The following is a 26,763-nucleotide window of genomic DNA, read 5'->3' on the forward strand; positions in this document are numbered from 1 at the left end:
AGAGGATTAGGAATAAGAAATGGGCAATAGGAAGGGCAGCCTACCCGACCCAGGAGAGACACACACTTCTATTCTTGACCCCAACCTTACCCAACATTAAAAAATGCATCAAGAGGAGAGGCCGCTTGCTCCTCTCCCATTTGGTCAATGCGCAGAGTAGGGTAGTCCACACCCCACACAGCTGGCTGCAGGTCAGAGGGCCTTTGTGAAAGCCTCCAGCATTACAACCCTGAGCCCCAAGCCACCCCCTTCTTGCCCTTTGAGGCCCCTGGTCTTGCCCCCTTCACAGGAGAAACAACTCAGTCCATCAAGCGGTGCCTTTCTCTCTCTCCAGCTCCTGGAGGGTGTCTCTCAGGGGCGAGGCAGGGGCTTGTAGCCCAAAGAATACATTCATGTGGCAAGGCAGGAGCTGGAGCTTTCAGCTTCACACCCAGGCCGTCCCCCAAAAATGGCAGCGGTGGGGGAAGCCCCTCCCCAGGGCCAAGGTCACAGTCCTGCCGCAGACAGCCAGATGAGGTGGCACTGCCCTGGCCCTTCCCATCTACCCGTCAGCTGGTGCAGGACAGTAGCCTGGGGAGTGATGCAGTTCATCCAATTTGTGCAACTTTCCCCCAAAGCAGCGAAGCTAAGGGGCTACTTTGGCCCCCACCCTAGACAACTCTGCCCCAGTCACAGCAACAGGGAGCTGTTCACAGCAGGTCCGGCAGGCGGGGGGCTCTGAGGGGGCCTCACTGTGCAAACTGCTGACACCCCAGCTTCCAGTTACCCTCCTGCCCCCATATGGGGGGACATTGGGGTAAGTGCAGCCTTGGGGGCCAGGCAGGACAGGTCCATGGGGCCTGTGTCCTCACTGCCCCAAAATAACAGTGTGTTTTTTCTTTCAGCCTCCTAACCAATTTTTTTCATTATTTTTCATCTTTTTTCTTAAAAAAAAACCCAACCCCCCTCCCCGCCCCCCCCCCCCCAAACGAACCTCTGTGGACCTTCCATTTTCACACCCACTAGCCCCAGAGGGGATGGGGTGTTTAGAGTCTGGCTTTTAACAATATTTTTTGTCTCTCCTAACATTTGCTTCAAAGTCATTTAAAATTAAAAAAAGGAAAAAAAAAAAAAAAAATCCCTTTCCCCCGCAATCTGTAAAGTGCCTCGTGGTGGGTGAGTTAAGGTGCATCGTGTCGTTTGTAACAAGTGCTGGGGACCCTGCCCCTGCTTCCTCCTATGCTCCTTGTGGGGAGCCTGCAGGCTGGGGACCCTAGGGTCCAAGCTGCTGCTGCTGCTGCTGCTGCTGCTGCTGCTGCTGCTGCTGCTGCTGCTGCTGCTGCTGCTGCTGCTGCCGCCGCCGCCGCCGCCGCCGCCGCCGCATCTGTCCTACAGCCCAGGGCTGGTGGGACGGGCTGGTCAGTAGTCATCCATGCTCTCGATCTCACCAGAAGATCCGTGCAGGGAGTACCCTGAAACCAGGGAGAAGCTGGGTTGGAGCTCTCTTGCCCAGGCTCCTCCTCTGCCTCATGCTGAAGAGGCACCACTCCTTCCCCGGCCCCACCATAAGCTCACCCAAGATACTGGGGTCTGAGTGCAGCATCAATGCCCGCCTCTTGGCCTTGCTGCCCTCCCCGGGGCCGAGTTTGGTGCTATGGTTGGCCTGGAAGGCTGTCTGCAGGGAGGCACTGCTCAGCCAAGCCTCCTAGGGCAGTGGAAAGGAAGGCAAGTCAGGAGGGCGCCGGGCAACCTCACCTCCACCTGCCGGGTCTCCCAAGACCTCACCTGCTGCTGCTGCTGCCGTTGCTGGCTGGCTTTCTGCTTGGCCCTCCGCTCCAGGAACTGTTTGGCAAATTCTTTGGCTTCCAGCGTGTCCCCCAAGCAGGAACGGATATAATCGTGGACATCATAGGGGGATTCCACCTCCTTGAGGATCGCCACAGCCATGGGCACTATGGGGCAAGGTAGGGGCTGTCAGGGCCCACCCAGTCCAGGTCTGGAGTCCCTGGCCCCAGCCCAGACCCCCATCGCCAGCCCGCCTGTACCGTCCAGGCTGCCCGTGGTGCTAAGCGTGTGCAGCATCTGCTCACACCACTGGGTGAAGCCATCCTGGGGCCTGGGGATGCCCTGCAGCAGCTTCAACAGCTTCTCTTCTTCCTCTGTCTTTTTGCGAACAGGCCGACCTGACAGGTGGCTGTATGAGTCACTGAGGGGCAGGTGAATTAGAGGCAAGAAATCAGCTCAGGTGTTCCGCATCCTTCCATCCCCACCCTGCCCCAGCCTCTCCAGCACCACACCCACCTGAGAGATGGGCTGCTCCGACTGTTCTTCAGGCCAAGGCTACGGACCAGGCTCCCACCGCTCTTGAGGGTGTCCTCCCAGAGTCCCAGGCTACTGCCCCCACTCTTGTCAGGCATGCCCCACAGCGGCCCAGCCTCAGATACCCATTGGTTCAAGGGGGCAGTGCCCAGGCCCCCAAGCTGCTACAGATGGCAGGAAGTCAGAATGGCCCAAACAAGGGCACCTAAGAAAGCTAAGGAGAAGCCTATTTATGTGGCAAAGGGATGAGGGACAAAGTGAGGACCACAAGGAAGAGATTCTTCAGAATCACAGAACCAAGGGGCTGGGGCTGGGGCTGGAAAAGTCTCAGCGACCCCCCTCCATGTCACCCTGGCAGCTGTCTGGAAACAGTTCCCGAGGACCCAAGAGGTTCCAGTCAACTGGAGAGGTGCCCAGCCAGCTCACCACACGGTGGTTGGGGGCCTGCGCCCGCGATGACTCCCGAGGCGGGGGCTGCTTGTGCAGGTGCCGGTCGCCCTCCAACTGCAGCTCCAGCAGCGTCTTCATGGAGATCCCCTGCTTGGCCAGGCCAGCCCAGAGCGGGGGCGGGGAGCTGGGTGCAGGGGGCACGGGGACTGTGGCTACTGCCTGCTGCTGCTGCTGCAACAGTTTCAGCAGCAGCTCCTGCTGCCGCACCTAGACCAGAGAGACGTGGTGAGGGGGAGGGTGGCCACCCCAGGAGGCCCCGAGGGCTCGGCGGGCATTGGGCACCAACCTGCTTGCGCCGAAACAACTCCTCCTCCTCCTGCCGCCGCTTCTGCTCCTCCTGCTGCTGCTGGCGCCGCTTTTCCTCCCGCCGCTTCCGCTCCTCCTCCTCCCGCTTCGCCCTGAGCTCCACTTCTCTGCGCTCTTGGAACTGAGACGTCAACCAGATGAGCGGCCAGGCCTGGGGGCACAGGCCTCGGGACCCTGCCTTGGGCCGCCCTTCACACCCAGGGCAGAGACTCTAGCCCCAGGATGCCTACTCACTTTATGTTGCAGCTGGAGTTGTTCTAGAATTGGACCCTGAGTCGAAGAGTTAATTGGTATGTCCCAAAGACTGGCCTCACCACCTGCAGGAGGCAAAGGCCGCTTCAGAAGGGAACTCAAGCCCCACTGGTCCTGTCCAGCAGCTGTCTCCAAAGCCACCAGGGACAGCTGGAACAGCATGAGGGTGAGGAACTGACCCAGGGCTCCCTACCCACACAGAGACTGCCAACGGGGGAGGGAGGCATGGTGCGATGGGTGGGGCATTAAGGCTCAAGACAGGACCAGGGGAGGGAGAGCTGCCAGACACGCACCTGACTGTGATGAGGCTGAGGTATGTACATCCCAGAGGGGGCCCGAATCTGGCACCGACAAGGACCGGCTCATCGTCGGGAGCAGGTTCTGGTCCCCACCTCTGAGGAGCAAATTACTGATTCTCAGGTCTCCAAATCCATTTCTGGTCTGCCCACCTCCCCACTTTACATCTCCTGAGGGCTCACACACCCATGCAGCCACACAGAGAGTACAACAGACCGACCAGCCCACAGACCTGGGGGGTTTGAGAGCCTGGAGCTGCTGCAGGAACGCCGTGAGCTGCTGCTGCTGCGGCGGCGTCAGGTCCCCCATAGCTGCCTTTTCCCGGAGGGCACACTGCGGGTGCTGGCGGCTGCAAAGATGCAGACAGAGCGTGGGGATGGCAGGCCACACAGAGCCAGGGCCAGGCCCTATCTCTGAGCCCTCCCAGGCCCCCCATACCTGCTGACCAGCTGAAGAAACTGCTGGTGCTGCAGCTGCTGGTACAGGGCTGCCGCCGCCAGCTCCTGCTGCTTCTTCAACCGCTCCTGGTCCATGTTGCCCTGTGCAGGGAGGGGCAAGAACACATCCAGTGCACAAGGCAGGAGAGGACAAGCTCTGCTGGGGTCCCACAGCTGTGACCTGCCCCTGCCATGTACCTCTACTCCCCATCTGTCTACTGGGTCCCACCTGCCCTCCCTGCTCCAAACAGAGAAAAGAATGCTTACCAGTAGGGGGGGTGGCGAGGGCCCTGGGGCAAAGGGTACACGACCCCACATCTTGATCACCTCCCCCAGAGGCTGGAAACCCTCATCACAGCCCCGCTTCACGAGCAGCGACATGGAGAAATAGCCAGCCTGGAACCACTCTGCCATCTCCTGTGTGGTGAAGGGGCCTGGACCAAGGGAACAAAGGGAAGGAGGGGGAGAAAACCAGCAGGGTCAGTACACCAAAGACACCCTGAATGAGTAGCCCGACACAGTCCTCCCACCCTCCACAGGTACCTTGGATCTCCCCCTGCGGGTCCTTGTAGAACCACTTTCGGGCAGCGCCGTGGCTGAGGGGGAGGGCAGTGGCAGCTGCAGAGTGGCGCAAGCCCTGGGTCTGCATGGTGGCTGTGAACTGCTCCTCCTCCAGGGAGCTGTCCTGCAGGGAGGCCACCAGCTTCTCTGCCTCCTGGGAGCCCAGGAAGAGAAGTCAGGCTCAGCCACCCCATTACAGCAACACCAAGATGGGGCTGGGGTGGGGGTCAGGATATCACGTCATGGATGAGGCAGGACAGAATCGGGAAAGGTGTGGAAACTAGGACAGGGACAGACAAAACAATGCCTCTCTGTCCCCTTGCAGTGGAGGGTCCCTGGCGCTTTCTTAGATGCCCCCATACCTGCTGCAGGTGTTTCAAGCCTTCATCATCTTCCAGATCTCCAGGTGGACCAGAAGGGGAGTCCACCTCAGGACTCAGCTGCATTCCCCTCAGGTCATCTCCTAGGAGTGAAGAAAGGAAGGTGGGATGCGGGGGGAGCGGGGGCAGAGAAGGGGACAAGACAGTCCCCTAGACAACCTAACTCCAGAAAAACGGGCTCTTGTTACAGGCTCCCCCCAATACAAATGCCCTCTGCACCCCTTCCTCTCTGCAGGAGGGAGCGCTTTGTCCCCATTCTGTCCACCTTCAGCTGCTGGCAGCTCTTTCTCCACAGCTTCGTCACCATCCCCATTCATCCCCCAGAGTGGGCCCAAAGTGGGCAGTGGAGATGGAGAGCTGGACTTTTCTTCCTGAGGCAGCAGTGGGGTGGGCTCTTTTCCCCCTGAAAGAGAAGGGTGATTACCAGAATTCAAAACCAGAGAGCTGGGAGGCCTTACACACAAGTTAGCACAAATCCTCCACTTGTGGCCAAAACTTGGACCTCTGGCAGTGAGTCCACCCACCTTGTTAACTCAGTCAATTCCACTAATAGCTAAGTGTGAACATGGTGAGTTCAACATCGCAGACTCCACTGGGCACACTGACCCCTGCCCTTACAACATGGCACCCAGCACGCCCATATCACGCTGTGTACACAATACTGCAGATTTAACACCAGGTTCTACAGATTCTTCAAGGGATTTTCAAAGGTCTTTTTGATTTTACGCTTCATTTTTAGCTGACATGCTGCCTTCAAACTGCTGTTCCCAGGTCCTCCTACATGTCTCAGCACGTGCCTCTAGGCAGCCTGATCCAGCAGGCAAGTGGGCAGCAGTGCCCATCCCAGTGCAGGCCCCCTCTGCCTGTCTGGGCTCAAGGCTCTCCCACCTTGTCCTTGTCCCGCCTGTGGGCTCACCTGCCTCAGGCCCCTCCTCATCCAGCCCTTCTGCAGGCTCTTCCTCCTCTTCTTCCAGACCCTGGAAGTCGAGCTCCTGCTCCTCAGGAATGGGCTCCTTGGGGCCCTTCTGCATGGGGTGAGGGGACACGGCAGGGGTGAGGGGGCAGAGAACAAACAGGTGGGAGGGGAGTGAGAGGACCACAGAAGGGTAGGTTCCCACCAACCTCTCATCACAGTCTTCCCCCTCGCCTCCTTACAGATACCTTGAGAGGCAAGAAGGCCCCAGAGGCATCGAAGGTGCCCATTTCTTCGTCCTCATCGTCCAGGCACCACTCCGGGAGCCCATCCTTGTCGTCATCAAAGCCGTCAGGCCGAGGGCCCCTCCGGAGATGAGAGCCGCCTCCCCCACCCCGCCCCTCCTCTTCACCACACCCGCCTCGATCCCCTCGCAAATCAAATTCAAACTTGCGACGCCGGTCCCCATGTTCCCGCCAGCCAGCAGAGCGGGGGCCTCCATCTGGGCAGGAAAAGTCAGAGGAGGAGAAGAATCGGTATCCGTGTCAAGCAGAGTCTCCCCTCTTCTGCCACTCACCGGGACACCCCAGGACCAGCTGACACTTCCAGTACTGCACTCTCCCCCACCCCTGCAAGCTTTCTGCTCCCTCCTCTTGGCCACGGGAGCCCACCCCCATGGGACATTTTTTGCCCCCCACACCACCGTCTGGCACCACTCTCACCAGGGCTGGCTGAGCGCCAGCGGTCACCATCTCGCCGGGGTCCTGCCCCAAGTCTCCAGCTGCCCTCCTCCTCTTCCTCGTGCTCCTCCCGTAGGGAACGCCAGTTCTCACTATCTGAGCGGGCATGTTCCTTCCTTGGGCCAGCCCCTCCCTCCTCAAACCCAGATCGTGCTGGGGGTGGGGAAAGAGACACATCTGGTGGCATGGCAGTCAAGGTCCCTGGAAGACTCTCACTAAACCTTGCTGGGAAATGAGGGGCCCAGCTCAGGCCCTCCTGCCTATACCACCTCCCCCAATGAACACCCCCTCGCTGGCATACCCATCTCAGTCCTCCCCCCACCCCTGGCCCCCACGCCCTCCCCACTCTCCGTACCTCCATCCCTCCTTGCCGACTTCTCAAAGCGCCTCTCACCTCTGCAGGAGGGAAAAGTGCTGGTCAAAAAAAGTACAGCTTGTGGACCGGCCCGTGGCTCACTTGGGAGAGTGTGGTGCTGATAACGCCAAGGCCACGGGTTCGGATCCTATATAGGGATGGCCAGTTAGCTCACTTGGGAGAGTGTGGTGCTGACAACACCAAGTTAAGGGTTAAGATCCCCTCACTGGTCATCTTTTTAAAAAAAAAAAACAAAAAATGTACAGCTTGCCCTCCCCACTCTGTGGGACTGCTACACATCTCTTCTATTCTGCCCTGCGAAAGGCAGAGGAAGGGAAGAGACAGAAAAAACTAGGGAAAAATGGGGCATGGGAGAAGGGCACCCAAGGGGACACACAAAACAGGTGTGTCAGAGAGCACAGAGAGTTCTCCCAAGGGCTTAGGTGGTGGGTCTCTTGTTACCCTCTAATGGCAAAAACCCAAGCCTCCCTCCATGGGGTCCTGAGACCCAGCCCTGGGGCTGCTCCCTGCTCTGCCTGGCTGACACATCCTTCTAGTCCCCACCTGTCGTCCCAGCTCTGGCTACGCTGGATCTCCCGGGGGTTTCGTCCAAAGGCCCCATCACCTTCTTCGATGCTTCTTTGGTAAAAGCAACTGTCACCGCGGCCACGGCCTGGAGAAGGGATGAGACCTGCCAGTGGGTGTGAAACCTGCCAGAGCATCTCTCCATACCCTGGAAACCACGGGCCACCGCTTTCCCACCCCTGCACAAGTCACCACCCCTACCTCGGCTCCGCGTGCTGCCCCTGCCACGGGAGGTGCCAGCCAGGGAGGGGCCAGCCCCTTTCCCCATCAGCCTCAGCACAGCCACACTGTTCACTGACAGGGAGAAGTTTCTCTGAAGAGGGAGCCAGGGGTGGGAGTGAGGACTCAAGCACCTGACCACCCCCACCCCTGAGACCACAACTTCCTCACCTGTCTCCCCAACTCTGGTCCCTCTCTCCTCCCCACCCAAAGTCCCAGCCTACAGCTTCCCCTCCCGGGCCTCTGCTGCCTCAGCACCAGGCCTGGCCCCACCTGCTCCTCCTCAGTCAGAGGCTCCAAGGCCAGGGGTTGCAGTGGCTCCTCCTGTAACACTGCAGCAAACTCCTTTTCCTGTAGCTCTTCAGGGACCTGTCAAATGGAGCAGGAAAGGCAACATACCACAGGCTCTGGGGTCCTCTCCACTGGCTGAGGCCCAATGGAAATGGAGCCATACACCTCCACACCTGCCGCCCACCCACCTTGTTCTCCCTGACATAGAGGGCCAGCATCTCCTCTCGCCCATAGCGATAGTCAGCCAGCTTGTATTTGGGCATGGCAGGGGACGGGGGTGGGGAGGCCACGCTGCCACCACTCGAAAGGGCCCTGAGCCTAGAAAAGGTACGGAAGGGAAGTGGAAAGAAAGGAGTCAGAGCAGCCCTTTCCTCCTTTTCTGGCTTCTCCACCCCAGCCAAAGCACTGCTGACTCACCATTCAGGCCCAAAGTTGAGGGTCTCTGCTGCCATTATGGAGCTTGGAGCGTGTTCTCAAGGTCGGAGGGAAGGAGCAGAGGAGGGAGGACCTGACGTTCACTCTCCAAACACCTGTGGGGCCCAGAGGACACAGGACCTTGGAGAACAACATACTCAGAGAACCTTACAGGGTTAGGAATAGGTCCCGCATCTTGGTGAGCACAGAAATGGGCATCAGGCTACCAGGTGAGTCACTTGGGCTCTAAAAAGACTCACCTAAGCCAGCCACATGGCCACTCACACCATGAGTTAACCAAAGATGAGTCAAGGAGGCAAGGAAACAGGGAAGCTAGAGTCGGCCTCTGCAGGGCCACCCTCCCTCGGCCCCAGACTCACCTGGCAGCCTTGCCCCTGGGAAACAGAAGGGCGGGGACTGGGCTCTCTTCAGGAAAGGGCCAGAGCTAGAGTGAACTAGTGTCCCCAAGCCACTGGATATTGGTCTGACCTCAATAGTGCCCAGGAGGGACCTTCACACCTGGGAAAGATCCTTAAGGAGAAATGAGAAGAATGTGATTAAATTAATTAAATTAACAGGTCACATGGTATCCCTGCCTCCAGCCCATCTCAGTTCTGCATAACTGGAGAGGCCCACGGGTGCCCGGTGAACAGGCAGGACAGTAGATGCTGGAGGTGTGGCAGAGAACACACCAAGCATGGTCTCAGGTCATCAGCGCTCTCAGCGGGAAGCTGAGATGGGAAATGTGGCACAGAATTCAGTAAGGGAGGTGGCAAAGGCAGAGGTATGGACATTCAGGGCAAAGATAAACAAACAAGCAAGCAGAAAAACCACCGGAGCCATAAATATCCTGGAGAGAAAAGAGCAGTTATGGAAAGAAGGATTACAAATAAATCTGGGAGCAAAACTGCTTCCCTCATGAAAAAAATTCAGGGTTGGCTGCTTGGAGGCTAGAATCCAGGACTCGGTCTGGAGAGGAATCCAGTAAAAAAGGAGCAGATTTGGATCCCCATACAGGCCAGCCACCAAAACAAACAAACAAACAAACAAACAAACAAAAGGAGCAGAGAGGCCACTCCAGGGCCCAAGAAGGGGCACAGGCTGAAGGCTCCAGGCAGGCAACACACCCAAGGGCTGGTTTCCCAAACAGAAATAAACCCCTAGTCCTTCACCCAGACCAAGAAGGGCTGATCAAACAAAAAGCCGAGAAGGGAACATGTTCTTATGATGAAAGCTGGGGAAGGTTCCCTCACCATAAAGGACAAAGGTCAGAGTAGCTGAGGCTCGCTGAAGAAGAGGTGGTGGCGGCAGCAGTGACCTGTTCCTCTAAGGAACAATGGAGGAGACTCTTGGGGGGAGGCTCATTCCTGGCAGTGCCAGAGCAGAAGACGAAGGTGGGCAGTGTCCAGGAGCTGCGCGAAGGTGTCTTCACTGGCTGGGAGGGGGGCAGCACCTGAGTGCCTCTGCAGTTCCCATCAACTCCAAGATGCCACAAGTCTGGGAAGGAAGAAGGAAGAGGGTTTCCACCAGTGGGGCCAAGGGCAAGAGGTTCTTTCACCCACAGCTGAAGCAAAACCCCACAACACACACAAGACCCCCTAGTAGAGTCATAGCATCCTAGTGAAATGCAGGTCTCAGAGCCCACCTAGCGCTAGGCTAACCTCCCCACATGGGCCACTCTGCTGTAACAGCCTTGGCAGGACATTCCTGGTGACGGAGCCCTCCACACCACATGAAACCAGCAGAGGAAACAAGTCTGCCGAAAAGCTCTTCCTTACACCGAATTCCAGGAGGCTTCCGGGACAGCAGAGTAAGGCTAATTCTTCTACACTACAACCCTTAAGGAAACTGGCGACTGGATGACCCTTAAGGATGTGACACTAAATGAAACAAGCCGGTCACAAAAGGACAAGTACTGTGTGATTCCTTTTCTATGAGGTACCTAAGAAGCCAAATTCATAGAGATGGAAAGTAGAATGGTAGCTTCCAGGGGCTGGGGGCAAGAGGGAACGGGGAGCTGGTGATGGGTGCAGAGTTCCAGTTGAGGAAGAGGAAGAAGTTCTGGAGATTGATGGTGGTGACAGCTGCACAACAGCGTGAGTGTACTTAATGCCAAAGAACTGCACAGTTAAAAATGGGTAAGGTGAGGGCTGGCCAGTTAACTCAGTGGGTTAGAGCACAGCCTTATTACACGAAGGTCATGGGTTTGGATCCCAGAACTGGCCAGCCACCAAAAAAAAATAAATAAAAATGGTTAAGGTGATAAATTTTGCGTTATGCATACTATACCACAATAATAAAGGAAAAAAAGCTTTAAAGAAAAAAAAGATTATTTGGAGATAACCACTGCATACTTAAGTCTTCACTACTCTAAGAAAAACACTTCACATTCCTTCAAACCTCAGAAGAGACGGTTTGAGTCTCTTCCATTTCATTCCTTCTAGTGGGACAGAAACTAGGCCTGGGGCGTGGAAGAGCTGCTAGGTGAGAGAGGGAAGAACAGAAAAGGGACCAACTCACCCACCCACTGTGCCAGGGGGTGGCAAAGGTAGCACTCCTGGATGCTCCCTGCCTCCTGCCTCCGCCTCTCAGTCCTGGCTGTGAGGAATAAGCAGAGGGAAGGCGTTTGCACAGCGCGAGGAGCTGGGTGCTGCAGAGGTGGGGGCAGGAAAAAGACCATGCCACAACCCTCTTGGGGAGAAACCAGGAGAGAGGTGTCAAGTCTCTGGGCCCAGCCAGAGAAGGGCCTGGTACCAGAAGCAGGAGCAACAAGGCAGCGGACAGGCCACCCGAGCAGCTTCCTTCCCTCCCAACAGGTGTGCGTCTGCCCCATGTGCCACCTTGAAGCCAGCAGCTCTCAACTAGGGGCAACTTTGCTCCCCTGGTGGCTTTTGGAAATTTCTGGAGACATTGTGGGCTGTCACAACTGGGCAGCGGGGCGCTGCTGGCATCTAGTGGGTAGAGGATAGGGATGCTGTCAAACGTCCTACGATACACAATGCAGTCCCCACAACAAAGAAGTATCTGGCCAAGATATCAACAGTGCCAGTGCTGAGACACATTTCTCTACGCTACCAGCACAGGTAAAGCCTACCTGGTGTTTATGGAGAACAATAGAAAACAAGAGAAAGCAAATTTACACTAGTTCATTCACCCCTACGAATGGCAGGGAAATTATTCCCTAACTACACTGTCCCTTGAGAGAAACCTGAAATCCTGCTAGGAGGGAAATCCTTGAGAAAAAAATTAGATTTTTTTTTTTTTAAACTGCCCTAAGTTTGTCTGTCACAAACTCTCAAAGCCAAGCATCTGGATCCCTTTCCAATGAAGAAAAGAGGGGAGAGGTGGCAGGCAAGGACCAGGGATGGCATCCTTTCCTGACTTTTCTTCTTTCCTGGCTGCTTAAGCTAAGGGGCTCTTCTCACAGGCCCATTCAAGATTGTCCCCCACGCCTCCATTGGCCCTGCCTCGGCCTCTGCCCACCTCATCTACTTGTTCCCACCCACCGCTTTTTCTCTTCCCCCAGCCTCAATATACCCTTACGCCCCAGCATTTGAATTATCGCTATTAAGAGGCTGCCCCCTGCTGGAGACAAGGGGAGAAGACACACACGTGTCCTGGATGCTCCCAACGGGCTTGAAGGAGGGAACAGGGGACCTGTTCTCTGGGATTCAGAATTCACTGGAGAAGGAAAAGATACAGGGAATAGGTGGTCCCAGTACACACGAAGTTAAGAACATTTTTTCCTCACTCCATCACCCCTAAAATTAGCCCTAATCTGGAGCAACGTGCCTCGGCACATACCACACCACTACTAACAGAAGCAGAGTCCCAAATTCCCCAACATTTGGAGCAACCACCCAGCCCCAAGCTTGTTGGAAGTGGCTCGGCCCTTTCTCTGGATGGAAAGACTCTCCATGCATGATAGGGTAAGGACTCTGAGGATTAAAAAAGGCTGCGAGCCCGCATTCCTCCTGGCTGGTCAGTTGTCCCAGCTCTCTACTCTCTGAACCATCATGACAAATAACAACAGTACTACTTGGCAACTGTATAGTAATTAACAGTTTTCAAACCACTTTCACACTTTACCTCATTTGATCCCTTGTGCCCAGCCATGGGCTCCAGCCAGGGAAAACAAGGAAAGGAAGCTACAGCCCAACAGGGTACTCCGACGTCCTCAACACTCTCTCCAAGACTGGAGGTGTGCACGGTGGTAGTAGCCATCCCAAACGCTCAAGCATACTTTGTGAGTTTGAAGCCATTTTTAATTCTTTATCAGACTTTTTAAATCCTTCACATAGTCTCCTGTTCTCACCTTTTCTCCTCTAAAGTGGGGCTATTTTTTTCTGTCACAAACTCTGACCACAGATGTAAAAGTGAGGGCAAAGTGGGGTCCTTTATCCATCAAATCACACACAATACTAATATGTCCTCTGGCTGAAAAAGCTAGTCCAGAAGTCTAACTACACAATCCACTTGACTATATTCACCATATGGGACCCTCAAGGCCCCTGTTCCCCAAGCACTGGCAAGAACACAAAGTCCAGATTTGCCCCCAATCCTTCCCAATTACATGACAGACAAAGTAGGAAATAAAACTGGAGCTGGGGTGGAGGATGGCTGGCCTGGAGCTGCAAAGCGAACAGCAGAGGGAAACGAGCCAGAGCCCAAAATCCCAAAGGGGAGCGGCTTACTGGTACTGATGGTGTTTCAGAGGCAAAAGCAAGGGGTTGGGGGCTAAGTTGAAACTGGCATGTCAGCTCGGAGGGGCAGTGGAGAGCTTGCGTGGAGGCTGGCGACCTTTGGAAAAGCAGCACTTTGAGAAGCAAGAGGGGAGTAAGATCCGGTCAACAAGTATTTACTTAGCATCTCCCACTGCCGAGCACCAGGCTGGAACAAACCAAGAAGCTGACTGGGAATTCTAGTAATGACTAGGTATGAGGGCAGAGAGGGGAGGGTCTCTTTAAAGTTACTTGGAAAAAGGACAAAGTGTGAGGGGCTCTGGCCAGGGAGCCGCTGCATCAGGGGTCAGGAACTGAGAAGGGCCTGGCCTGGTAACAAGGAAGACAAGCAGCCCAGGGTACGGGAGGTGTTTAATGCGGCCGGGCAAATGGGAGGAGGGAGACCCCAATGACCAAGCACTAACGTCGCCGGCCGAAAGGAAACGTAGGTGAAGAACCAGGCACGGTGCAGGGGTGCAGGGGTGCAGGGGTAGGTTTCCATGTTGGCCAAAGTCATGGAACGCTTGGACTTGAGGACCCGCAAGGCCCAGCTCGTTCAGATTAAGAATCCAGCGGCACGTTGGGGAAGCCTCCAGGGAGCGCGGGGCATTTGCGTCTGGACCCCCCGGGCGGGCGGGAGGGGCCGGGGGTGGCGACCGTTAGGAGCGCGGGGGTGGGAAGGCAGCGGGCCTGGCCGGGAGGACGGTGTGCCCTTCAGGGAGGGGCACCAGGTGCGCGGGGAGCGGGCGCACGGCGGCCACCCCCCGAACAGGGGGCTGGCCTCCCGGGGCCGCGCCGGGGCCGGCCCGCTACGGGGGAGGGTCCGGCGGCGGGGAGGGGCCGAGGGCGGACGCACCGGGCGGCTGCAGCCTCGGGGAGGAGACGGGGGAGGGTCCGTGCGGGCGGCCCGCGAGCTGGCTCCGGCTCCTGCAGGCTCGGGCGGCCGCTGCGGCGTCGGGGGCGGGCCTGCCCCGGGCCCGGCTGCGGCCCGGGGTCTGGGGAGCCGCCGAGCGCTTACCGCGGGCGGCGCGAGGGTCCGGTCTCTGGGCGTAGACGACGGGCGGCGGGGCGGGCGGCACGCGGGGGCCGGAGGCGGCGGCGGGGGAGGGGGCGCTGGCGCTCCCGCGGCGGCCGCTCCTCTCTGTTTGTGTTTGTAGCAAGATGGCTGCCCGCCTCGCACCACGTGACGCGGACGCGGGGCCGCCCCCTCCGCCGCCGCCTCCTCCCTTCCCGGCTCCGGCCCGCTCGGACCCGCACGGCCTGGCTTCGCCCGCGTGCCGGGCGGAGCGCGGGCCGAACGCCCGCCGCCCCCGACCCCCCCCCCCCCGGCACGTGACCCGGGAACCCGCTGGTCACGTGACGCGGGGCTCGCTGCGGGCCGGGGCGAAGAGTCCCTGGGGTGCTTCCTTCGCTCCTCGAGCGTTCCCTGGCACCAGACGCGCGACCCTAGAGACGGCGGCCGCGGCTAGCGGCATCGGCGGTCCCTCCTGGCCAGTCGGCTCCCTCCTGGAAGCCCGCCTAGTTTGAAAGAGACAAAATAAAAATCCAAAACTGCTCCTCGTCATGGGGTATATAAGATAAGCGAAAACCTAATGGTTTAGAAGCAGTCCGAGGAAGCACTGACTGGGGCGAGCTGAAGTTTCTATCTGGCTCTCGCCACGGTTCACCTCGTTGAGCTTACGAGCCTCAGTTTCTCAGACATGTTAATTCTGCTCTGTGCCCCTCCCTCGACCTATTCCACTTCTTCACGGAATGCTGTAAGAATTAAAGTGAGTGTGAAAGACTTTGAAAAGAGAGAAACTGCTGTGCAAATGTGAGACGTAAACTGAAACCCCTTTGTTTAAAAAAAGGATTTTTCAAGAATGACTTTTCCGACGCTCTGAACTTTTCAGGACGAAAAAGTTGTATGTGCTTCCACCATTTTCTTTGGAAGTCACTTCAGAGTGGCAAGTCTACTCCGCTTTCTAAAACAGCTGTTGCCCAACACATTGTAATCCTCTCAAGACATAGAAAAAGTAAGTTCGTGACTTGGAATTTGAGTGCCTGTGTCTTGCCATAATAGAGTGCAGACCTCAGGAGCTATCTGGAAGTCCCTTTGTTCCTGCACTAAGTGCCGCCAGGCTTCTCTGCACTTGCAGTTTTAGCGTCTGCTTTTTACAGTTCCCTTGACTTTCTTGGCGGTCAGGATTTGTGCTTCCGTGTTGTCAGTCAAGCTCCTTGCTCACAGGTTGGAAAATGGCAGTGGTTAAGAAAAAGTAAGCGTCCTTGTGCTCGTTCCATCCATTACTGACTGTGGCCCTGGGCAACTTAATGAACCAATCTTATCTTTGGATTGCATGGTAAAGCATTTAACGTAGCACTTGGCACAGGGTAGACACATCATAAATATCAACTAATAGGGGCTTCTGGTTCCACGGGGTCCCTGAAACACAGTATTGAAAATGTATCAATGGAATTCAAGCGTGAGTCATAGAATTCTCCTTAGAATAAAGTTTATAAGCTTATAGTAGTTGTTTTTTCTAACTCAGAAGTTTTGTTGTTGCTTTTTGTTTATTTGGTTTTTCTAGTTTGGAGCTGTGTTTTGGGTGGTTGAGGTTACCAGCAGCCTAACCTCTGAATGAGTGAAGTGTTAGCATGTTTTGGGGGTTGTTTTTTTTTTTTTTTTTTTTGCTTTCTGGCCGATGGCCAGTACAGGGATCTGAACCCTTGACCTTGTTGTTGTAACACTGCACTCTAACCAATTGAGCTAACTCCCCAGCCCGCATCTTTTAATAGTTAATAAGCAAATGTTGAGATTGTAAGTTATCATAGATAAATGGTACCAGGAAAAAGGGGGGGGGGCGTTTGAAGCAGTCAGGGATAGTGGCAGCTTGTGCTGACCTGGAGGGAAGGACAGGGTTTGGATAGATTTAGGAAGAGTGGGCTTGGGCATAGCAACAATCCAGGCTGATGGGAGAAGAGGACATGGGAGTGAACAAGTGAAGCTGAAACTTTAGTTGAGAGCCCCAGATGCCACTGTGAAAGTCTGTTTTTGATGGAGAGTAGCATCCACTATAGCTGCAGCATGTCAGGGAGACCACACTGACTCCAGGGTGGAAGACTGGAGGGATCGCCTTAGGTCTCCTGGCTACCAGTTCGTGACACTCGGCAAGTAATCTCCCCCAGGTGTAAAGTGGGAACGCTGATGCTGATGACACCGTAGAAATTGAAGCAGATAAACTCCTTCTTTGAGAAAGGACACTATGAAATCAGAACTTAGTCTCCCACACAGAATTAAAGAAAAAATTATGAAGAAATCACTTGGACCTATAATATTTTTGTTTATTCAGGTGCTGTGCTGCAAAATGTCTTGGTCTATATTTTAAATTTGCAAACTTTTGAAGTAAACAAAGAGATTTGGCTTGATGATTAATTGAGATGAAAGGTCTCAAGAAAGACCAACAGCCAAGCTCTGCCTTTTTTCTTAGTGGCAGATTTCTCTGCAGTGTCTTCCTTCAAGGAAATGCAAAGAGATAAGGACTGTCTTACTGTCAAACCAGTTTTTTACAGAGCCTGGCTTCACTCACCTAAATTGCAATATTTATACATTTATCTATATATCAAAGTTTATAACGCATATTTTAGATATCATGAAATGACACACAACCTAATGTAGTGATAGTTCATAAACTCTGCTTATTGTTAATTATCAGACATAATGGGCCTTAAAATTATTTTATTGCATTTAATTTTATTGCATTTAGAATTACTTTTTGCTGTAAGTTCTTTGGTCACCAAATATAACTACTTGTCAAGTCACCAATGATTTCACATTGCTAAATCCACTGCTCCATTATCTTCCATGACACAGCTGGTCACTCCCTCCTCCAGAAATGCTTTCATCACACCGTACTCCCTTGGTTTTCCTTTTACCTCACTAGCTGCTACTTCTCAGGTCTTTGCTGGTTCTTCTCCTCAACTTCCCAGGGCTCAGTCCTTCAATACCTTCCCATCGTAAGGATAGGGGCCCCATTGCTCGACTTTCCTGTCTCAACTAAGTCATTGCTTCTTCTGGAAAATCTTGGATCCCCCATGATGATACTGACTGTTACTCCTTGGGGGTCCACCAAATCCTGTACATGCCCCCTCTCCCTTAGCATGTGTCACACTATCCTGCTCATCTTATTTGCCTTCCTCACTAAAATATGAGCTGCTTCACATAGTATTATAGAATATAAACAGTATTCTAACAGCCTAACAGGTCTCCTTGATGCAACCCTTACCTCTGCGTAGCACTCCATGGTATGCATATGCCATAGTTTGGTTACCATTCACCAATTGAAATATATCTGGGTTGTTTCCAATTTTTGCCTACTACAAATAAAACTGCTATGGACATTCATGTACAGGTTTTTAAATGCCCGGGAGTGCTCTTGCTGGGTCATATGGTAAGGGTATATTTACTTTTAGAAGAAACTTAAACTATTTTCCAGAATGGCTGTACCATTCTACATTTCCACAAGCAGTGTATGAGATAGCCAGTTTCTCTGTATTCTCATCCATGTGGTATTGTCAGGATTTTGTATTTTAGCCATTCTAAGAAGAGTGTAGTGGTATCTCATCATGGTTTTTTTTTTTTTTTTTTTAAATTTATTTATTTATTTTTTTTAAAAGATGACCGGTAAGGGGATCTTAACCCTTGACTTGGTGTTGTCAGCACCACACTCAGCCAGTGAGCGAACCGGCCATCCGTATATGGGATCCGAACCCGGGGCCTTGGTGTTATCAGCACCGCACTCTCCCGAGTGAGCCACGGGCCGGCCCTCTCATCATGGTTTTAATGTTCATTTCCTTAATGGCTAATAATATTGAACATCTTATGATGTGCTTATTTGCCATCCTTTTATACCCTCTTTTGCAGAAGTGTCTGTTCAAGACTTCTGCCCATTTTTCAGTCGGGTTGTTTGTTTTCTAACTCTCGAGTTTAAGGTTCTTTATATATTCTGCATACACATCCTTTGTTGTATATAGGATTTGCAGATATTTTCTCTCAGTCTGTGGCTTCTCTTTTCATCCTACTAACATGGTCTTTCAGAGAGCAAAAGTTTTTAAATGTTGATGAAGTCCAGTTTATCAATTTTTTTCTTTTATGGATTGTGCTTTTAGAGTCATGCCTAAAAACTCTTCGCCTGACCCTACATCTTGAAGATTTTTTCATATTTTCTTCTAAAAGTTTTATAGTTTCAGATTTTATATTTAGATCCACCATTTGTTTTGTATTAATTTTTTTGCACAGGGCTGAGGTTCATTTTTTTTTTTGCCTATTTTCAACACCACTTGTTGAAAACACCATCCTTTCCCCATTGAACTGCACCTTTTTTTTTTTTTTTTTTTTAAGATGACTAGTAAGGGGGATCTTAACCCTTGACTTGGTGTTGTCAGCACCACACTCTCCCAAGTGAGCCATGGGCCAGCCCCTCTGTTGCACCTTTGTCAAAAATAAGTTGGCTGTACTTGTATGAGTCTATTTCTGGGTTCTCTATTCCATTCTATTGATTTTTGTGTCTGTCTCTCTGCTGATACCACATTTTCTTGATTATTTATATAGTAAGTCTTAAAATGAAGTAGTGTGATTCTAACAACTTTTTCAAAATTGTCTTAACTATTCTACTTCCTTTGCCTTTCTATATAAATTTGAAAATAAACTTGCCTAGGTCTACAAAATAAAATTATTTTTTAGCAGCTGGCTGGTATGGGGATCTGAACCCATGACCTTGTGTTATAAGGCTGTGCTCTAACCAATCTACAAAAATTCTTGATGGAGGGCCGGCCCGTGGCGCACTTGGGAGAGTGCGATGATGATAACACCAAGGCCACGGGTTCGGATCCCTATATAGGGATGGCCAGTTAGCTCACTTGGGAGAGCATGGTGCTGACAACACCAAGTCAAGGGTTAAAATCCCCTTACCGGTCATCTTTTAAAAAAAAAATTCTTGATGGGATTTTCATAGGAATTGCATTAAACCTATAGATAATTTGGAGAGCATTGGTATCTCTACTATGTTGAATCTTCCAATTCAACATAAACCCCAAACTTATGGTTAATGAAAAAATCTGAAGCTAAAGGAGAGAACTGCCAGGTCTAAATGGTGCTGAGAGCAAAGTTCTCAGGAATCTGACCTCTTTCTAACCTTCGACCAAATGGGGTTAGATTCCACCTTAGGCAACTAGAAAAGGGTCTGGGGGGCATGAAAATGCCAACTCATATGTAGGTGTACAATTTATAAGATTACATTGGGTTTCACAACTCAATGGCAAGACAGGAATTATCATAACCATTAGAATGATGAAGATACTGAATCAGAGAATACTTCAACATCCCCAATGCAGGTCTAACTCATTTTCGACGGGAACTGTCTAGAAGCTATACCAATCTGGGCAAAGAGCCTCCTCCCCACCGGCCTTGGGGAGCCACAAACCCAGCGCATGGCCGCCCCGCCCTGCCCGCCAGGGGGCGGCACGTCCCTACTCCTGCGTCGCGGGCAGCAACCGAAGAGTTGGTGGGAGATGGTGTGTGGGTGGGTCAGCGTGCCCCGGGGTGCCGTGAAGGCTAGGCTTACGGCTCAAAGCTTGGGTCCCCGGAGAAGGTCGGGTTCTCGTGAACTGCAGGGGAGTCCTGGGGCGCTGTCTTCCGGCGAGGTCGGGACCTGGCCTTACCACTCCGTCCTTGGGCAACCGGGGTCTTGGGCGGGAGGGCACTCTACCAGCTCTGCCCATGCCTCTTTTGACCAGAGGAACTGCGATGGACGCCGAGTCCACACTTGCCTTCAGGCCCCTTTGCGATCACGGCCTCCTGAACTCACCCCTTTCCTGCTTTCTTTGGGAAGACTCCCACCCCCAAACCTCCTCGCCCCTATAATAACCGTCTCTCCTGGTTTGTCTCCTTCGGGACTCTTCCGCGGACCATGTACTTGGATTGGCCTGTGGAGAGCGACCCTGCCTCTTCCCGCTCCGCCTCCCTCTCGACTAGGTACCCGCCCCCCGCCTCCCCACCCCGCCCCCGAAGCGTACACGTGGTAGATCCCATGACGCCCGGAAGCATCGCGTTACTGAAACACGTCTTGCAATTGCGCGAGCGCTCAGGAAAGAGGCGGGGCCGACGGAGGCCGGGAAGGCGATTCGTGGATGGCGCGGGCCTGGCCGCGGGGGACCGGCGCGCGTGCGTACTCCGCCGCCCTTTCAGGATCCCGGAGCCGGTAAGGTGCCCACAATCTGGTCTTCTGTTGTACGCCGTTTTCTTCCTCTTCCTTCCCTGGGGCCTGGGAGCCGCGGGCAGTGCGCTCTACCTGAGCCGGTCGGGGAACCTTTGAGTGGCCTGGCGGAAGCGGGCCGCGCGCGCGTGGAGGGCGCTGTGGAAAGCAGAGGGTAGGCCCGAAAGAGCGGGGAAAGGGCGTGTGAGGTTGTGGCGACGTGATGAATAAGAACTGGGAGTGGGAAATGTTGGAGCTCGAGGTGAGTGGGAGGGGACAGGGTGGAAGGGAAGAGGGGCGTCGAGTGGCCCCCACCCGGGTGCACCCTTTGTCCAGGAAACGGGGTAGGAAAGGGCGCAAAGTCGCTTGTGACCCCTCTGATGTCGTCCCTTTCCCATGCCAGAGCACACAGCATGGCAGAAAACCGAGAGCCCCGCGGGGTCGTCGAGGCTGAGTTGGACCCGATGGAGTACACGCTTAGGAAACGGCTTCCCCACCGCCTGCCCCGGAGGCCCAATGACATTTATGTCAACATGAAAACTGACTTTAAGGCCCAGCTGGCCCGCTGCCAGAAGCTGCTGGACGGAGGGACAAGGGGTCAGAACGCATGCACTGAGATCTATATTCACGGCTTGGGCCTGGCCATCAACCGTGCCATCAACATTGCCCTGCAGCTTCAGGCGGGCAGCTTCGGGTCCTTGCAGGTGGCTGCCAATACCTCCACTGTGGAGCTTGTCGACGAGCTGGAACCAGAGACTGATACACGAGAGCCGCTGACCCGAATCCGCAACAACTCGGCCATTCACATCCGTGTCTTCAGGGTCACACCCAAGTAATAGAAATGAGGCTTGGCCCCCTTATCCACCTCTACCACCTCCTTTACCCCGCACCCCTCAGCTATGCCCACATCTGGCTCTCCCCAGGCTGAGTACTGTCATGGACCTCCCACCAGAGCTGCGGAAGAAAAGGCCTGTTCCCTCATAGCCCAAAGGACTCTGAATTGAGAAGGGGGGTTGTCTTTTTTGGGCCCAAACAGTGGGTCTTCCTGCATTTGTGTGGTGTGTAACTATTGTCCTATACAATAAAAAGTACCAAGTTGTGTTAGCATACTGCCACTGTTTTCTTCCCTGTGTAAATTCTGTGTGTACCGGAATAGGGAGAGTAGGGAAGTTTACAAGTACTTAGGTGTGGGAGGGTAACCTGAATGTTTCCTGTCTTCCCAGGGAGTGCCGATTATTCTACAGACAGTGTAATATAAAACAAACTGTTTGATACAGGGCAGAAGCCCAACAATCCCAATGTTTGCTTTAATTTTTTCATCCTCAGAGGAAGACTGGGCAGATAAAGTGTACACTCGCCTGCTGAGATACAGCTGGGATAGTTGTATGCTCAGGATGTGTCAGGCTTCTCTCTGGTGATGGTTCCTTTCAGGACCTCCTTTGTGTCAGGCTTTCTGGGAGGCCAGACAAACTGCATTTCATTCCTGGTCCTGTTGGACCTAAACGGCTCCTGGGCAGCCATGGTCCAGAACCCATCAGTCCCTTCTGGCTGGGCTGCTCCAATCAGAAAGGGAAACCTACCTCTGAATAATTAATTGCTAGACACACAGGTTACACATACTTTTTTGTTTGGATATTTGTGAGATGAGCTGGTTTTTCAAATTTATCAAACTAGAGTCATCTAAAGCAATGTTTATGAAAGTGAGTGGTGACCCATTTGTGGGCCTTGACATTAATTTACTGGGTCACAGTCTTTCCAAAAAGCAAGTAATAAAAAGTACAACTTAAATGGTAAGGTTTTATTGAAGCTTCTTCAATAAAAGACTTGTATATACACGTGTACTAGTTAGGATGTAAATTGTGTTTTTACTGTTTAAGGTCACAAGAGTTTGAAAGTCTCTGATCTTGGGGCTGGCCCGTGGCTCACTCGGGAGAGTGCGGTGCTGATAACACCAAGACCACGGGTTCGGATCCCATGTAGGGATGGCTGGTTGGCTCACTGGCTGAGCGTGGTGCTGACAACACCAAGTCAAGGGTTGAGATCCCCTTTACATGTCATCTTTAAAAAAAAAAAAAAAGTCTCTGATCTAAGGATTAGTAACAGAATTTTACTCTAGTTCATGTGAAGGTAGTTTAGTTTGGAGGTCTGAAAATCAGGCTCCTAATTTATGAAAATCCGTTTCTCTGGCTTACATATATGAAATAGCCCCTATTTTCAAAGAGCTCACCATTAATTGGGAAGGTGGGCACACAAATTTTTGTGAATAAGATGTGTTGTGTAAAGAGTAAGAGTGGCCATTATACGGAAACGTGGAGATGGGAAGGTCCAACTTCCTGGTGGGGTCCCAAATGGTTTCACCCTTGACCTAGGTATTGAAGGATGAATAGGAGTTTGCCAGGCAGAAGAGAGGGGAGAGGGCATATCTGGCAGAGGTATCAATGGGAGATTCATGAATAGGCAGGGTGTGTTCTGGGGCCGGAAGGACATGAGATACTGGTAGAAAGCAGGAGGCACTGGGCAGACAAGTCTACCAACATTTCTATTGGGCCACCCCCTCCCCATCAGCCTTGACTGCATCACCCTTCCCCTGGAGCCCCCCAGTAAAGTAGCTCACTCAGCCGGCAGGGAGCTGGATGGACTGTGTGTCTCCCTGCACGTATGTGTTTTCGTCTCTGCGCTCCTGGCCTGGGCTCAGCTGAGGTGGTGGCAGACAGCCCTTTTGTGTTTGGTTTGTTTTGGCAGCTCCCTCTCCCAGCAAATTTGTTTGTTGTTACTACTCCATGTTTTCTCACTGCTTGCCAGTGGGGTTTCCCTCGGTGGCAGTTCTGCAGAAATAAGCCCCTAGATGTTGAAACTGAAAGAAGAGAAGGTCTGAGGACTCACGCTTTAGTGTGTGGGGGCAGGTAGAAGGTGTGAGCAAGGCTCCTCCATCTATTGGAGTTCTGCCTAGGGGGTGGGGCAGGGGACTCTGAGGCCTGGTCTCCTCTCCAGGGAGGCCGGCTCCAGCCTCTGTTCCCCTCCTTCTGTTGGTTCTGCAAAGTGACTTCCATCAAAGCTTGAAAAAATAGGGGAGAGGAAGGGGGACAGAAGGTGTGTCCAAATTCAGTGCCCCTCCTTTTTACTGCACAGTTACAGAGCCCACGATGAGTGGGAAATGACCTCCTACTTCAGAAACAGATCTCCAAAGGCCAGGATTCAAATTTAAACGCTTATCTTGGAGGAGGGTGTAGACATTTGTTTATCAACCATAGCATTTATTGAGCATCCACTAGTTGTGGGGATCTGTGTTAGCACCAAGCCTGCCAGGAGAGGTATAAACTATTGGTCCTGTGAAGTCAGAACTGTTCTAGCAATAGTAAAAGCTCCATAAATAGTAAGCACTATTATTGTTAGTATGAAGCCATTTTGCTAAGAAAAAGTTTTAGTCTTCTTAATGGGAATGAGGAGAAGGGAAGGAAGGTGATTTTGTGTGTGTTTTACTCACAAGTCTGGGTTATTAGTTGAGGTAGGCTTTTAATTGTGGCTCACCTACCAGAGAAAAGGCCAGGCCCTTGGGGCACATTAACTGGTTTAGACAGGCTGATAGCCCTCCTGGCAGAGCCCAGCACTTTGTCCCAGGTGAGTTCCTGGCTCTTGATCAGGAGTTGGGGGAAGAATGGTGTGTTCCACAACTCTCAGACCTCTGGAGGACTTGGACAACAAGTATCTCTTGAATGTAGTTCCATAGGGAACAACTGTCCAACTGCACAGAGAGCTGGGGTGAGACAAAGTTCATACCACTAAAAAAGAAGTCTGTGAAAACAGCCACAGAAGACCATCTTCCTCATCAGGAAGATATGTTTGGGTTTAACTGTATTTTCTGGTTTTTCAATGATCACATATTGTTTTTGTAATAAGAAAAAGTTAATTATTTACAAAGCCTTTTCCTGATTGGTCCTTTGTTCTCTGAGTAAGGTGATCAGGGAGTTATAACTGATGAGATAACTTCATGAAGAAGTCATTTTATTGCCTACTCCAGTAACTAATAAACATCGGGTGAATGAATGGGTAGATGTGTGTTTGGATGGGTGCACAGAAGGACAGCTTGCTGTCTCCTCTGTGACAAGCCTCTGCTCCCTTGAGAAACACCAAATGTCTTGTCAGTGGAAGTATGCAAGCAGAGGGTGGGCTTTCACCTTCACAGGACCTCCTAGGTCCTTTCCAACTCATAGTCTATGAATCTTGTTTGCTGCAAGAAAAATATACATTTCTTTTTTTTTGTGACCGGTAAGGGGATCGTAACCCTTGGCTTGGTGTTGCCCGCACCGCGCTCAGCCATTGAACTCATCGGCCATCCCTATATAGGATCCGAACCTGCGGCCTCGGCACCGCTGTGCTCCCAGCGCCGCACTCTCCCGAGTGAGCCACGGGGTGGGTCCCGAGAAATATACATTTCTGAAAGTACTAAAATTATTTGCTGGTTTATGAACAACAACGTAAGTCAAAGAGCTCACTTGTATACAGATTGGGGAATGCCTAAGAGGTCAAACCAGTTTTTATCATTCGTTAGTTCTCAGTGAACCATGAATAATTTGGGAGCATATTAGCTAAGTTTGGATGTGCATGTCTAAGGCTGCTATGAACTTCCCTCGAGTAGAGCTTGGTCTGTATTCCTCCAAGTAGGAAGAGCCTATAGGGCTGCCCAGTAGATATCATACAAAATCCTTAAAAAGTCAGAGTCCTGTGTTAACAAAATGAAACTTTGTATTCACGACTGTACACCTACAAAGGCCTTACATGGAAGGTAAAAATTCCTCTCTTATATAAATAAACCCAATAGTGGTTTATTTTAAGTTAGGATTTTCTAATTTTATTTTTGCTTTGACAGGAAAGCAACTCTGGTAAATTTACCAGCCCTGTCTTCTGATACTGGGTGGTGATAGGGGAAGGGGCTTAGGAATCTTCAGTCATACTTGTGAGCTAGAGATCTTAGGATATGGTCTGATATTTTTCACAGAAATCAGATCAGGGGTAGGGAAGGAATGGTTCAGGAGGGGCTCAAGGTGGGGGTCTTTAGTGCTCTGGGAATCCTCCTTCAAGGACTCAAGTGTTTGGGGCATTCAGGGAACAAGTAACCAAGGAAGGAGGTCCTGTAATGCTTCAGGGCCTGTCTAGGGTGGACCCAAAGGCCTCACTCAGGCCAAGGTCACTGGGGCTTCTCCTGGCCTCCCCAGAAAGAGACCTACATTGATGGAGCAAGAAATCCCTGGTAGGTCCCAGGCTTGGAATAAACTAAATTTGGACCATCTTGATGTCTGCCTCTTACCCACCCTGACTTCTGCAGTGATGCCATTTCACTCAACTGTGTTCGGGAGCAAGTTTCTCTTAAGTGCAGTCAGTATAGACACCCAGAGACACCTCTGTCCCCCCTGCTATTTTTTTTTTTTTTTTGTCCTTTTTTGTGACCGCGCTCAGCCAGTGAGCGAACCGGCCATCCCTATATAGGATCCGAACCCGCGGCGGGAGCGCTACCGCGCTCCCAGCACCGCACTCTCCCGAGTGAGCCACGGGGTCGGCCCCCCCTGCTATTTTGATGACCTTTTTCAGTGAGTTGCATGGTAGGGGTAGCTGCAATACTGGGTGCATGAATCTGTCCCCAGCTGCCGAGAGGGAACAGTGGGGGATGCTAGAGGAGGGCTGAGGAGTACACTGGAGATTTGGTCTCCAGGCCTCCAAAAAAATGGCAAATAGGAGAAATAAAGCAGCAAGTGTGGTAATATGCCAGGTGTTACATAAGCCCACCAAAGCACTTACTGGGAAGCAATTACTACCATTTTCACCATCCCCATTCCACGGAAACAAGGTTCAGAGATAAAGTTATGAGTCCAGGTTGGGCACCTGGCAAGTCACAGAGCTCAGGCCACCAAGCCAAGCTCTCTTGTTCACCAAACAACCCCATTAAACTACTGGACTACAGAGCTGTTTGCTTAGAACAGAAACCTGGCTGTCTGGTTCTTTTGGGTACTTTGTGGCCAAAAAAGCAGGCTTTGCCTCAATTTCTCCATATTGACCTTGGCAAAGAACTTTTCATTCGTTCTCTGGCAGGAAGAAGGGTGTCCTGCATTCTTCCTTCCTTCCTAATTCCCCAAGGGCAAGGAAGCCCTCCCCACCACATACTCCAAGGCCCCCCGGCCACCTCACTTCCCAGCACAGAAGGTCTTCTGGGCCACTGGCTGAACTCCCGAGCAGAAAAGCCACTACTTGGAAAGGCGGAGGGAGGAAAGGCTTAAGGCCCCCCTCTCCCCAGCTGACTCCAGGCAGCTGGGGCTCTGTGTT

At 52.6% G+C, this 26,763-nt stretch overlaps 2 protein-coding genes across 8 annotated transcripts; one reads left to right on the forward strand and one right to left on the reverse strand.

Annotated features, from left to right (window-relative positions):
* Positions 1 to 1,309: 1,309 nt before the first annotated feature.
* Positions 1,310 to 14,361, reverse strand: GIGYF1 (GRB10 interacting GYF protein 1). Of its 5 annotated transcripts, none has more exons than XM_063089069.1 (27): positions 14,238 to 14,361; positions 9,752 to 9,995; positions 8,879 to 9,029; positions 8,502 to 8,614; positions 8,273 to 8,402; positions 8,067 to 8,162; positions 7,776 to 7,887; positions 7,554 to 7,662; positions 6,990 to 7,030; positions 6,617 to 6,787; positions 6,143 to 6,396; positions 5,898 to 6,006; positions 5,247 to 5,384; positions 4,964 to 5,064; positions 4,584 to 4,755; positions 4,308 to 4,474; positions 4,042 to 4,142; positions 3,836 to 3,952; positions 3,600 to 3,700; positions 3,289 to 3,371; positions 3,035 to 3,175; positions 2,725 to 2,955; positions 2,281 to 2,459; positions 2,025 to 2,185; positions 1,765 to 1,931; positions 1,555 to 1,684; positions 1,310 to 1,451 (listed from the first exon to the last, which is right to left on the reverse strand). In XM_063089069.1, exons 4-27 carry the CDS (start codon positions 8,534 to 8,536, stop codon positions 1,399 to 1,401), a joined length of 3,099 nt encoding a protein of 1,032 aa, XP_062945139.1. In that variant the 5' UTR covers positions 8,537 to 8,614; positions 8,879 to 9,029; positions 9,752 to 9,995; positions 14,238 to 14,361; the 3' UTR covers positions 1,310 to 1,398. The 5 variants fall into 5 exon arrangements, with proteins under 5 accessions (XP_062945139.1, XP_062945138.1, XP_062945137.1 ...); XM_063089068.1 differs by having other exon boundaries at positions 2,281 to 2,462; XM_063089067.1 differs by having other exon boundaries at positions 7,554 to 7,680.
* Positions 14,362 to 20,363: 6,002 nt separating this feature from the next.
* Positions 20,364 to 21,547, forward strand: POP7 (POP7 homolog, ribonuclease P/MRP subunit). 3 transcript variants are annotated; one of them, XM_063091639.1, is made up of 2 exons: positions 20,364 to 20,454; positions 20,852 to 21,547. In XM_063091639.1, the coding sequence occupies exons 1-2, from the start codon at positions 20,384 to 20,386 to the stop codon at positions 21,282 to 21,284; spliced, it is 504 nt and encodes a 167-aa protein (XP_062947709.1). In that variant the 5' UTR covers positions 20,364 to 20,383; the 3' UTR covers positions 21,285 to 21,547. The 3 variants fall into 3 exon arrangements, with proteins under 3 accessions (XP_062947709.1, XP_062947710.1, XP_062947711.1); XM_063091640.1 differs by lacking the exon at positions 20,364 to 20,454 and adding an exon at positions 20,461 to 20,623; XM_063091641.1 differs by lacking the exon at positions 20,364 to 20,454 and adding an exon at positions 20,626 to 20,710.
* The last annotated feature ends 5,216 nt before the right edge of the window (positions 21,548 to 26,763 follow it).

Source organism: Cynocephalus volans, chromosome 3 (genome assembly GCF_027409185.1).
Source record: "Cynocephalus volans isolate mCynVol1 chromosome 3, mCynVol1.pri, whole genome shotgun sequence".
In the NCBI taxonomy this organism is placed as follows: Eukaryota; Metazoa; Chordata; class Mammalia; order Dermoptera; family Cynocephalidae; genus Cynocephalus; species Cynocephalus volans.

What these genes read in the sequence shown, in the direction of transcription:
- POP7 (XM_063091639.1), top strand. Translation starts at nt 20,384, where the DNA reads ATGGCGCGGGCCTGGCCGCGGGGGACCGGCGCGCGTGCGTACTCCGCC. An exon ending in CTTTCAGGATCCCGGAGCCG is followed by an intron (nt 20,455 to 20,851) that starts GTAAGGTGCCCA and finishes TTCCCATGCCAG; the next exon opens with AGCACACAGCATGGCAGAAA.
- GIGYF1 (XM_063089065.1), bottom strand. Translation starts at nt 8,536, where the DNA reads ATGGCAGCAGAGACCCTCAACTTTGGGCCTGAATG. An exon ending in GGGCAGCACGCGGAGCCGAG is followed by an intron (nt 7,681 to 7,775) that starts GTAGGGGTGGTG and finishes ACCCACTGGCAG; the next exon opens with GTCTCATCCCTTCTCCAGGC. An exon ending in TGAGGAGGGGCCTGAGGCAG is followed by an intron (nt 5,385 to 5,897) that starts GTGAGCCCACAG and finishes CTTCTCTTTCAG; the next exon opens with GGGGAAAAGAGCCCACCCCA.